This window comes from Hakea prostrata, chromosome 6 (assembly GCF_041222555.1).
Source record: "Hakea prostrata isolate BN-2017 chromosome 6, UWA_Hpros_2, whole genome shotgun sequence".
NCBI classification, from domain to species: domain Eukaryota; kingdom Viridiplantae; phylum Streptophyta; class Magnoliopsida; order Proteales; family Proteaceae; genus Hakea; species Hakea prostrata.
In genome coordinates, this window is record NC_142605.1 from 25,596,503 (window position 1) to 25,609,266 (window position 12,764).

The following is a 12,764-nucleotide window of genomic DNA, read 5'->3' on the forward strand; positions in this document are numbered from 1 at the left end:
TAATCACAATGAAATAGTCATTTATATCCATCTTCATATGTATTTTTTTACTAATATCTTATATTGATGCCGGGTTATTAATTTACCACTACAAGATTTCTCAGTTGATAAGATCAACATTTCTTAATGAAGAGATCGTTTGATTATATTTGATGGCATTCTGATGAGGATAAAATTCTCCTTTTTATAAGGAATTGGCAGCTATTTCATTATTCCTTAGTTTGGGCATTGATATTGTCTATTCTTTTGTTTTTTGGTAGGACAAAGATTTATTTATTTAGAGGGAGAATCACGATTACAACCTAGACCTATTTTATCAAATAGTAAAACCCGGTGGAGGTAAGGGTGGGGTAAAATAATAGTTAAAAATGCATCTTGCACAAGGGCATTTTCCTTCGCAAGTACATCAGCCACCATGTTAGCCTCGTAATATATATGTCGGAATATGAGAGAGGCAAATGAAGTCTTGAAATATAGAATGTCCGAGATAATTGGGAATATCTTCCAAAGAGCTTCATATGGGCAGTGTTGCAAGATGCAAAACATGGCTTGATTGTTTATTTCTACTTCAATATCAGGCAAATGAAAATCGCAGGCCCCACAATAAGGCTTGACGCATCGCCATAGTTTCTATAGTGAGAATGTCTTGAGACTCAGTTCCCTAACCAAAGCAAAAGATCATACAGCCCTAATGATCCCTTGCAATACCTACAAATCCTAATGCTCTGCGATCCTTAAAAAATGATCCATCCACATTCAACTTGAAACAAGGAGGATTTGGTGCTTCCCATTTAATTCATGATGGTGTTGTTCTTAGAGGCAGGTTATTCTAGGTTCCTTGGCTAGAATTGAAGACCTTTCCAAAATTGAAAAGTTACATGTGATGTTGAGGGTCACTCCTGATTATCAAAGAGACTTGTATATGCTTTCCACAAAAGCCATAACATTGTGAGAGTTGTAGTTGACCATTTTGTCAGTGAGTTATCATGTCATTAGTTGATCAAGCATATGACTTTCTCGACTAGTGTACCCTATCGAATCATTATAGGGAAGTATAGAGCCTCCCAAACAGCGTGTGTGAGAGGACAGGTGACAAATATATGATTTGGGGTTGTTTGCTCTTCTCCAGAATGAAGACAAAAATTGGAGCATAAGCAGCCTCACTGGACTAAAAGTGAAGCAGTAGGCAGTTTTTGATGCAATACCGTCTAAAGAAAGTGTTTAGTGTGTGGCGGTAGGAGTACTTTCCAAAAACACTTCCCTATTCTGGTGGGTGACAGTATTAGTTGAAGGAATGGTAGCCAACCTGTAGGCTAATCTGACCGAGAAAATCCCTGATGAGGTCCAGTGCTAGATCAGTCTATCTGTTTGTGTTGTGACTGGTAAGGGAATCTCTAATATCCCTTGAACTACATTAGGAGGCCACCATTGTTGCTATAAGATTTTCTTCAATGAGTGAGAGTGGACATCAATAAGTTGAGATACCTTCTTTGGAGCGGATGATGCGAAGGTAAAGTATCCCAAATCTATATCTATATGGGGAATCCATTTATCTATCCAATAATTGATCAAATGTCTGTCTCCCACCTGTCATAGGAATCCTTTTTTATCAAATCTCTACTGAGTAAGATGGATCGCCATCCCCAAGAGTCTGTGGGTGATAGGGACACTTCAAGAAACGAGGAGTGTTGACAGTACTTCTTCAGCATTAAGCAACCCCAAAGCGAATGGGGGGTTTTGAAGCAATTCTAATGCCTTCCAAGACAGAAGAGCTAAGTAAAAAGTGAGGAGGTTGTAGAAATTCAAACCTTCTTCAGATTTGATATTGTCTATATTCATTTCTTATAAAAGATTTATCAAACTTTTGCTCACAAAGTGCAATTTCTCTTTCATATCAATTTTTTATTTTTGTTTACAAAATGCAATTTAAAGATTTCAAAAAGCCTCTCATTACGAAAGAACGATCCATATCTTTGGTGGATTCCTTAATTGGAACATTGGAGATGTATATTAATATATTAAAGTTCCCCTCCCCCATGTAACTTCTTTTTTTGAAAAAAGAAAAATACCATAAAAAAATTATATATATATATACACACACGAATAGACATGTATGTACTTTTCATGCCCTAAGAACAACAATTACACAAATGGATGCTCCACACAATGAGTTCATCTCCTTGGAATAAGTTATTGCTTACACACAAATACTATTAAGAGATGTTTAGATTCCCTCCAAACTGAGTTTGTAATGGCTAAGCTGCCCAAAGATGGAGGCCACTATAAAGTTACCTTCAAGGTATACAATGGAAAATTTCTCATCGTCTTAGTGAAGAGAGTCCAATTGTAGATTTCTTAGCAAAGATGGCGGTAAAATATCCTACAATTCTTTTCTTTTTTTGTAACATATTTTACAATTGAGACAAGATCTAGCCAAGGTTGATTATCAATGAGTTCAAAATTGAATGCTAATTGTATTCCATGATATAGGTTCCTCTACTTCCATTGCAATTTTGAATTTTTGTTGGCTCTTTGATAAATTTAGAATTATTTGTCGGTGTTGTTCATAGTTGTACATATTTTCCATTTTTTTTCAATAAAGCCGACCTTTTACTTGAAAAAAAAGATTAATGTATATTTAAAATTTGAGGAAGATTTTATTTAAAAAAATATAGTCAGATATCATATGTAAGTGATTCAACATGTGGAGTACACATTTTGTAATTCTAATGATTAGATAGATACATAATTGTTTGGCCGTGACGCATCAAATTTGGAATCATATCTCCATCAACACTAGACAATCATGAACAATGCATAAAGTTATTGCATTTTTGTTGGTGGTGGATGCATCTTTTGGTGTACTTAATACCAAATGAAAAAAATAATATTTTGCATATGATAGCTGACTTAAAGAAATTTGATGACTCAGAAATATATACAAGGATGATAAGATGTCATGATATTTAAATGTCATTAGACATGCCTTGAGCCCAAAAAAAAAAATCTTCATTCTTGGTCTTGAAAGATATTTTGGGGCTTAATTTTAGATCTCTTAATTTTTTTTAAAAGTATTTTTATAGATTAAAGGCAAAGAAATGACATATATTAGGAGAAAATTAAAGAGAAATGTAAGGCCATGCAAGTCATTATTTTAACAAGTTTTTCTTGTTGCATTTTGAAGAGTTGTAAATGGTAGCAAAGACCATTAAATTTTATGGTGATGAAATTGATAAGTTATAATGTCTACTTGTGTTATCATTGGCCCTACATTGTTGAATAGGTTATACGATCGATCTTTTTTCTCAAAAAACTAGCATCATACAAATGATAATAAGACTTAAGGCAATAAAAGTGATATGTATTATTCAAATCAGGGTCCATTACGATGATAATAATTAAAAGAAGCATGATTATGAAACAAGAAAGGAATAACCATTAAGTTCTAATTCATTCTAGGCCTAAAATCTAAATAATGTACTTCAACCAAAATCCCAAATGTGACACTCGAAGAAAAGAACCTTTTGTGTCGTAAGTACAAACTACGCTACCATGAGATTTAGTTAAAAACAAATGGGTAGTTCTTACTTTGAGTTATGCTATATCATTTTTAGGTTTGTAAAAACTTATACAAATCCCATAATACACCATCCAATTATTATTGGAGAAGAATTAATACTGCTGCGTCAGCTCAATAAAGATTGTTTTAAATATTTTTATATCCAACAATCACAATGGGGGTGTAGCTCATATGGTAGAGCGCTCGCTTCGCATGCGAGAGGCACGGGGTTCGATTCCCCGCACCTCCAGTTTAAAATATTTTTAATTTTCTTGCGCTGCCATATGCCCATATCGAATCTTTTTATCCTACGAAGATCTCGTAACGTCCAACGAGAAGTTGGCTTAAAACGCGGAACTGGAGATGTCAGCTGTCGGTAAGGCAAGGGGCAGAATTGTCACTCAATTATTAAGAATAGAAAGGCCGAACGTACGGACGGAGAAAAAGTAAGGAATGGGTGGTGAAGGTGAAGGCTTCATTCAGGTAGTGTTTGGGAAACGGGAATCATGGGGTCTGAGAAAGAACCTTTGGACGGAAAAGGAATGGAGATTCTGTGGCCAAATGTGCCGAGTTGTCAAAGAGACAGCATTGACTAATACCATTGAAGGCCCTCTCTCTGCTCTGACATTTTGGTTGCCAGCTACTCATTGTCCGTAAATATCTGACCCTGTACCCGTAATGGTGATAATCTAGACCTAGAGAACGTGCTTATCCTTCTTAGCCTTTGTCTGGGGCCTTCTCTGTTCTTTACATTTTTGATTGGGAACCTTATTTTCCAATATCAAAAAATTACCAAATTAATCACCAATTTACTCGTTTGATCTTTGAATAGTTATTTGGTTGTGGAAGAAAAAATAATTTGGTTGGAAAAAAAAAAAAAACAAAGGAATTGTTTACTCCCAACCCCCAAAAATGCACCAGTCACGGGTTGAGGCTTTCGCTGATCCGGTTGCGGCTTATGTGCCGGCCATCAGTCGAGCTGTAATGAAAGCAAGGATTTGACTTTCCTACTTATCCTATCCTGCCGGCCTTGGCGTCGGGCCTCATCCGTGTGGCGGGGTTGCCTTGCCTGGGGAGTCCGACTCTTCTTGCCTTCCTCAACTAAGGAATTGACTACTCTTCTCCCTTGCGAAAGAGAAGAAATGAGTAAACCTAGCGTCGTTTTTTGAGGCGGAGACATTCTCTCTCTACTATGAGAGGCTCTCCGCCTCTCTCCGTCTCTTTCCTCCTTTTTCCTCCTTTATCCTCTTCTCTTCGCCTCTCTCTGTCTCTTTCCTCCTCTGCTTTTCTCTGCATCTCTTTCATCTCTCTGCCTTTTTTTTTCATCAATCTTTTCTCTGTTTTCTTTCTTTGTTTCCCTTTGTCTCCCCTGCATTCTCTTTGTTTTCTCTTATTGCTTTTTATCTCTTGTTTCTTGTCTTTCTCCTCTTCTTCCCTGTCTCTTCATTTTCTCTGTTTCTTTTCTCTTTGTCTAACAGGTAGAAGCTTTCGGTTAACAAAAAAAAAGAAGACAGTTGATGCGAGCTTTGGTCGTGCATTCTGTGGACATGGTGTTTTTATGCCAAATTTTAGTCGTTTATTGTTGCTGGTGATCTCCATGTTTGCAGCTTCTATGGATGGTAGTTCAGAACCGAGATCCAACGCCTTTTCTGTGACAATTGAGTCTCCGTTCTTGTGGCATGTTTTGTCTCCGCCCTTGTGGCATGTCTGTGTATATGTTGGTGTCCCGCCTTTGTGGGGTGTCTCCGTAGGCGTTGGTATCCATTGTGCTTAATTGGTATTGCGGTTATTACAACCATTATACTAAGGGTTTATTGGGCTAGACCCATCCCTTAACTTGGATGTCTCTGTCTATTGCATGTACGACAATTTGGTTAATTTCCACTTCCTAGTTTGGACCGAACCTTGTGATTTCATGCATCTATCTTTTGTATTTCTTTCTTTTATTCGGTGTGTGTTTATATATTCTTTCAAGTTTATGAATGAAGTTTTAACTTCTTACCAAAAAAAAAAAACCTAAGGATTTGATCACTAACTAAAAACATAACAGAAATGATTGAAATGGGAAAAAAACGAAAAAGAGCCAAGTGGCATGTCTAATGTAACTTCCAACAAGACACGTAAAATATGACTCACAGAATATAACCAAATGATCATCAAATTAACTGTGACTCAACCCTGAATATGACTAGCCTGCACCCACACCCACACCCACACCCCAATCACTATTGTTGAAACCTCGACCAAATGAAACTTAGATGCCATTAATTTAACTATAATTGGTTCAACTTCCCAATTCCTAAAAAAAAAATTCGGTGTCAGTTGTGCTCTTCTTCTTGATAAGGGTCAGAAGAGCCACAATTAACTTGATAAACTCCTCTTGGTGGTAGACTCCATTTCATATGAGAGAAGAGAGCTGTAAACAAAATGCACTAACTAGCATACTAATCAATGTCAATCTAATAGTATCAGTTTTTTTTTTTATCTTCTCTCTTTTGGTACTGTATAACTTTTGATGTTCAATGGTATGTATTTCAATATCATCATCATCTGACAGTTTGGCCAAGTGGTCTAAGGCGCCAGATTTAGGCTCTGGTCCGAAAGGGCGTGAGTTCAAATCCCACAGCTGTCAATTTTTAATTTTTTAAGTATATTTGCTTTAAAAAAATTAGGGTAATATTCATCTGAACTCCTGAGGTTTGATCTATGTCATTTTTAGTCCAAAAAAATGGATACTTTGCATCTGCCTCCCCGAGTATCAAATAAGTTTAATTAAGGACAAATTGTGCTTTTTATTACCAAAATACCCTTATATCTATTATTCCGTAAGATTTGCATCATATCATCACAATTAAATCCAACGGTGAGAATAAAAAAAGGTATTTACATCTTATAAATTTATGAAATTATTAATCTTTGAATGTAAAAAAATTATTAAATCTTTAAACCCTAAATGTTTCAGCTTCCTTAACTCCCATCCCCACCACTACCGCCACCGTCACCGCCACCTCCAAAGCCAGATTATACACCACCACCACTACTACCACTGCCATTGTTGGAGCTGCCGATCATCAGTTCAGGAAAGACAATTAAAACACCATTCAGCCATTATGTTCTTATCCATGTTCTCTGTTGCGAATTCCGCAACTTTTGAACCTCCATGTCCATCGAAGATACCTAAGAAAGCCTAAAACAAGAAACCAAACAACATGTATCTATTAGAACTTAAATTCACTGAACCCATATTTCTCAGTGCTCAATTGAATGTTGGGAGAGACTAATTAAAGTTTTCCAATTTTCCTTTTGAAGATACAAGATGAGTGGAAAGAGTAGAGTTGGACAGAACGTAACATACCTGCTTGGGGTCTCCTTGTAGATCAAAGATAGCAGAATAACGATCTTCCATGGTTTGTCTCCTTCCTTTCTTCCGTAAACAGAAAACCCATCCTTCTCGAATTCAATCTCCCTCTTTAGCTCCACCAAAACGGGATTGGATGCTATTAAACTCCAATCAGAAGTTGGAATGTCGATCATAGTCGGTCTCTTCCTCCTCTTCGAGATGCTGGGTTCCGAAATCTCATTCTTGGAAGACCTGAAACTACTCCATGGCTTCTGAAACCGCACCATGAAAGGTGATGTTGGTGAAGAACAAGATGGAGATGGAGATGGAGAAGAAGGAGACCCACAAAATAAAGCTAGAGATATGGTGTTTTAATTGTCTTTCGTGAATTGATGATCGGCGGCTCCGGCAGAGGCGGTTGGTAGTAGTGGTGGTGGTGTATAATCTGGCTTTGGAGGTGGCGGTGACGGTGGCGGTAGTGGTGGGGATGGGAGTTAAGGAAGCTGAAACATTTGGGGTTTAAAGATTTAATAATTTTTTTACATTCAAAGATTAATAATTCATAAATTTATAAGATGTAAATACTATTTTTTATTATCACCTTTGGATTAATTGTGATGATATGATGCAAATCTTACGAAATAATAGATATAAGGTATTTTGGTCATAAAAAGCACAATTTGTCCTTAATTAACCTTATAGGATACCTCAAGGGAGGCAGATGCAAAGTAATCATTTCTTTGGACTAAAAATGACATAGATCAAACCTCAGGATCCAGATGAAAATTACCCAAAAAACTATAACCATGATCCAAAATCTTAAACAGATGCTTAACAAATATGATCTGATTAGCATAAGGTTGATTGGTTGGTTAGAAGACTCACATTTCTTAATGAAAATGTCGTGGAAAGTTGAGGGTACTTCGGTCATTTTAAAGATCGGTTAACATACATAAAAGTTGAGGATACTTCGGTCATTTTAAAGATCAGACGCCCAGAAAGGTTTTCCAAACATTAGAAAGTGACACAAAGGGCTCTGTCACCCCGTTCCCCAATAAAGACCACTATAACACAAACTTTCTTTCCTACAGACTCAGATAAATCGAATTTCAATAGCCAAAATTTCTTTCCTACAGATTCAGATAAATCGAATTTCGGAAAAGAATGGAATAATTAAAAAAAAAATCACATTTTATCTCCGGTTCTGACCCGGTCCGTAACGACTGCCTCAATTGCACCAGAAAGGTTATTAACAGCTGCAATCAGATTCAAAATCCCTTGCCGGTTCGCCTCGTTCTTGTTTTCTTCCATTTGAATCCGTCTTTCTTCAAGTTTAATTAAATCTCGGTGCCGTTTCTCCTTCTTCCCTTCACAATCCAGAAGTGTTCGGGCCAAAACCGTCGCGCTCTCAATGATATTCGATCCGATACCGACATTTTCCACCTTACGACGCTTCGACTCGGACTCGGATTCTCCGCTCCGACCCGTTTCGGATGAATTCGACGTTTCTATTTTAAGAAAAGAAAAAAAAGAACGACATACATCAGAATCATTAGGAGCGGTTGTTCACAACTTCGAATGATTGTTTAGCGTTCCGATGTCGTGAAAAAAATACAATTAATACCTGAAGCGACCACCGTTGGCGGCAGAAGAGGTGGCGCCGGTGGTGGAGTTGTAGAAGTTCTCTGAGCGTGAGTGTGTCTGTTTTGAACGACTTGGTTAAGGGCTTGGAAGACTTCGACGAGGAGATTTGAAGGAAGGTTCCTCTCCTTACGTTCGTGTTTCTCCATCTTCCAGTACGAAACGGAGTCATTTGAACCGTCGGATCGAGCTTCGTAGTCACGAACTTTCTTGTAATCGCGCGATAGGTTATCCCACTTGTCGTTGCACTGGTTCTGGCTACGGTGGCAACCGTGATTCCAACAGTAGTTTTCTACCCACTTCCACCGGAGCTCCGCCGACCGGTTCGGTTGTTGTGGTTTGTCAGGGTCAGGCGGGGTTGAGCCGGCTTTGATCCGCCGTTCGTCGTTTAGCTTCTTGGCCGTGATTAAGACCAGGGTTTCGTGGAGAGTCCAATTGCCTCTTCGGTACTCGCGGACGAGAGGAGTGGTAGAGGTGGTGGCGCCGCCTGAAGAGACCAGCGCCGCCGCCGGTGTAGGTGTCGGTTGTTGGGTTTTGTAGCGGTGGTCGAGTAGGATTAGCGCCGAAGTGTTCGCAGGTTCCGACATGGCTTTGGCATTTGAAACGGTGGCCTTGCCCTTGGCTCTGTCTTTTTTTCTTGTCGTCGCAATAGAGACCAGGCTGTATAGCTTGTTAGAGACTTAAGAGAGAGAAAGGTCTATAGCAGAAGGTTGACTGTGGTCAACCAGAACAATGGGGAAAACCAATTTATAGTGATAAATTGCTTTCATATTATCGTTTGGGAGATGCGTAGATCAGTGAGAATGGGGAAGGGGGGTGTTTTGGGCATTTTAAGTTGGTACTTGATGAGATCATGAGAGAGCATTCAATAGTTGTGGGGTCCACGGAGGAGTTTTGTTTTGCGTGTCAGTTTTGTCGTTAGCGGAAATGCAATCTGTCCAGGGTTGCAGACTTCAGACCCAACTGTTATGCGTTGCGATTGGCTACGATTCTGGATCTACCCCAACCAGAGCTGAACCTGGCCCAATTGGAATGGAAGAAGAGGATGGACATGGTGCTGATCCTGATTCAGATCGGTCGATTTTGGCTGAATCAAACCCAGTACCAATTCCAATACTAAGGCTCTTTTTGTATCTATTATCATTGTTCAGTTGTAGGAAATTTTCATTATTTTAAAAGTGTTTGGAATTTTATTATCGGTTTTATTTTTATTTGAAATAATGAAAAAGCTATTAAAATTTATAATAGACTTTTTAATCTATTATGAATTATGGATGAGAATTTCATTATTCTAATTTATTCACAGGTTATTTGAAATTTTGAAGTTAAGACTAGGGTAAAATAGTCATTACACATTCTTTTATGAAGACCATACCTTTTTTCTTCTTTTCTCACTTCTCACCTCAAATTCTAACGTAAGTAGGAATGCTCCACCGCCTTAATGTTGCAATAGATTCGTCATTCTTTGGAAGAATCATAAGCTCTACATTTTTCAAGTTTGTCTCCATTCCTTTTCCGTTTCTCAGATCCATTTGAATCATTTGTTCTAATTTTTCTCTTCAAAGCCTTTAGCGAGAGATTATGTTTTCAGTCATCATTAATGACTTCCACCTTTTGGTTCATCTTGTTGCTTACCATGGCTTTGTTAACTTCACCTTCAGTCTCCTATTACTCTTGTGTGTCTTCACCAAGAAGTTCTTCCATACCCACCATTACTCCTAGGCCAAGCCCTCCAAATTCAAACGACATGGCTGCTACAGCTCCTGTTAGGTTTACATTACAAAGTATAGAGTTTAGATAAATTCCAAACACCATACTATACATCTTTACCTTTCTTTTTTCTTGGTTTTTGGGTGAAAATACTACACCCGGGTCATAGTGTAGTGCGTCGCTTCTTTTGTCGGGGAACACCCTAGCATAGCTTTTATCATATAAGGTCGAATCCATGAAAAAATGTTTGGCTAAATTTTTTTCGGTGCCGGCTGCTGACCTGACGCACCAACCCTCCTCCTTTACCCGGGCTTGGGACCTGACAGCAAAACACTGGCGGAGTTGGGTGAAAATACTATGCATCTTTACTAATACCAGAATGCCATATCAAGAAAAAATAAGAAGCATGAAACCCTAAAGAAAGAGGTAAACATAATACAGACCTTGAAGTAAGATACAAAAATTGAAGTACCACAATCCATAACCAAAACCTAGATGTTGTACCCTGAATTAAAAAAGTGCAAATCCAATAAGGTGTTGTAGTGACCCTGTTCTATTTCCTCCTCATGCATTCACCATATGAAGTAGGAGTGATTCAATAATGCAATCCTCCCAATCAATGAGATCACTTGGCACTCCCTCCTCCTGTTGCTTCTCAGCTTGCAAGTATTCTGGAAGGCAATGGTCTTTCATTCTTCCTGAAACAACATCACAAGGTTGCATAATTTTATTGATTCATTGTTTAGCAGCAATAATCATTCTTCATTCCTCGCCTCCTTTTACATGACAGCCTACTTGTAACAAAAGACGAAGGCAAAGCATTAAAGCCCACATTCTTCTCCAAAATTTGCTCGAGTGAAAGCTTTTTGCACAAATCCGACTCCCTAGTCCACCAATCATCAAGCACCAAATCCACCCATGTCGTCTTCCATCTCCTTCTTGCCTAATTCACTTATTTCTCTAAGCTTGGTGTTGTTTTGGATTCTCTAGTTTGTGCAGTTTTGGGGGATGATGTGAGTTAATGCGTGGATGGGAATTTCAATTATATGTGTACTTTTTTGCTTAATGCTTGTAGATTTTATTTTCCTTTTCTATCTTTTCTAAATTTTTTTGTCAATAATGTTGCTAGTGGAATTCGGTGTAGATTTTATTTGCTACAAGTATATGGTGTAGTTTTAATTGTAGTAAACATTACATTGAAGTTGTGATAAGTATGATTGTTTTCTAGCAAGATTTATAGTTTATATGAAAATCATTAACATAATATTTTGTTTGATGTATTTTTTGATAATTATGTTAATTATTTACATTTTAATTAATAGGGTTTTTTTTGTATTAATGTAATTTTAATATTTAAATTAATAGGGCTTTTTTGGTATTAATTTGCATTATCATTTTTTTACAATTTTTTTATTTTGAGATACCAAACTTATTTTTCATTCCATAATTTATAACTGACAAAAGTCATCAAGCCATTTTTCATTCTTGATCCATAATGAATTCTTGTACTCTTTTCCTTTTAAATGGGTATAATATAGAATGATAATTGATATAAAAAAAAAAAAAAAAAAAAAAAAGCCCAATCCAATCCTCCAATAAAACCTAGGGATAAAAGGGTAAAATAAATAATTTTTTTTAGTAATTTTTTTATCTACAATGACATTTTGTATTTACTTCTATAGTATTTAGAAAAACTAACTAAAGACATCATAAATTTTCATGGATAGAAGTGATAAACTGGCTAACTCAAAGCTGTTCTAGTGGTTGAAACCAACACCTCTTAGTGAAGAGGTCGTTGGTTAGACTCTCGCTGAAGCATATTAATATCCCTATCCCCGGGCTTAATAAAACTCCTTTGTACAAAAAAAAAAAAAAATGATAAACTGTGGCATTTGAAATGTGATAGCATGGAAAACCTTAAAAGCCCTAACCAGTAGAATGAGAGAACTCGCTAGATAAGACAAAATTACAAATTCATTCATCAATTTACTTCCTCATTTTCTGAAGATTTTACTCAAGTCCCCCCATATATGGCATCTTGTTCCCCAGTTCATCGAAGCACCAACTTGAAGAAGTTCATAATCAAACCAAGAACTTGGTCCATGCCTGTGATTTTTAAAATGATTCAAGCCCACCTGATCCTTTTATTTAGCAAGCCTTCGAACACAATCGTTTGACTAGTCCATATCTAGGGACATAGTCACTTTTAGAGTTTGCCTCAATTTGGTACCACCCTCGCAGTAGTCCACATCGAAACTATGCTTTATCCATAGATGTCCAAGCAATTGCTGCACCTCAATGCATTTCAGAGGGGAACTAGCTAGCTTTAGGTTCAAATGGCATTTCACCCTTAGCCACAACTCATTCGTTGATTCTTCAACATCAGTTAGTTTAGATATCTATTTGTTTTACCAAGCTTCATCCTAGTCATGGATGGGTCACCCAACTTCGAGTCCATAAGCAGTGATAACTGTCCTAGGAAGACTCGTTTTTGCTACATCTCTTACTTATGAG

The 12,764-nt window shown here is 37.4% G+C and overlaps 1 protein-coding gene and 2 non-coding genes across 3 annotated transcripts; 2 read left to right on the plus strand and 1 right to left on the minus strand.

Moving 5' to 3' along the window:
* The first annotated feature begins 3,736 nt into the window (after positions 1 to 3,736).
* TRNAA-CGC (transfer RNA alanine (anticodon CGC)) lies at positions 3,737 to 3,809 on the plus strand. Its single transcript has one exon. It is a non-coding gene; the product is annotated as a tRNA-Ala (tRNA).
* A 2,302-nt stretch (positions 3,810 to 6,111) lies between these two features.
* Positions 6,112 to 6,191, plus strand: TRNAL-UAG (transfer RNA leucine (anticodon UAG)). Its single transcript has one exon. It is a non-coding gene; the product is annotated as a tRNA-Leu (tRNA).
* A 1,893-nt stretch (positions 6,192 to 8,084) lies between these two features.
* On the minus strand, positions 8,085 to 9,229 carry LOC149012901 (uncharacterized). The gene is made up of 2 exons (XM_089159751.1): positions 8,524 to 9,229; positions 8,085 to 8,407 (listed from the first exon to the last, which is right to left on the minus strand). The coding sequence occupies exons 1-2, from the start codon at positions 9,125 to 9,127 to the stop codon at positions 8,085 to 8,087; spliced, it is 927 nt and encodes a 308-aa protein (XP_089015877.1). The 5' UTR covers positions 9,128 to 9,229.
* Positions 9,230 to 12,764: the final 3,535 nt, after the last annotated feature.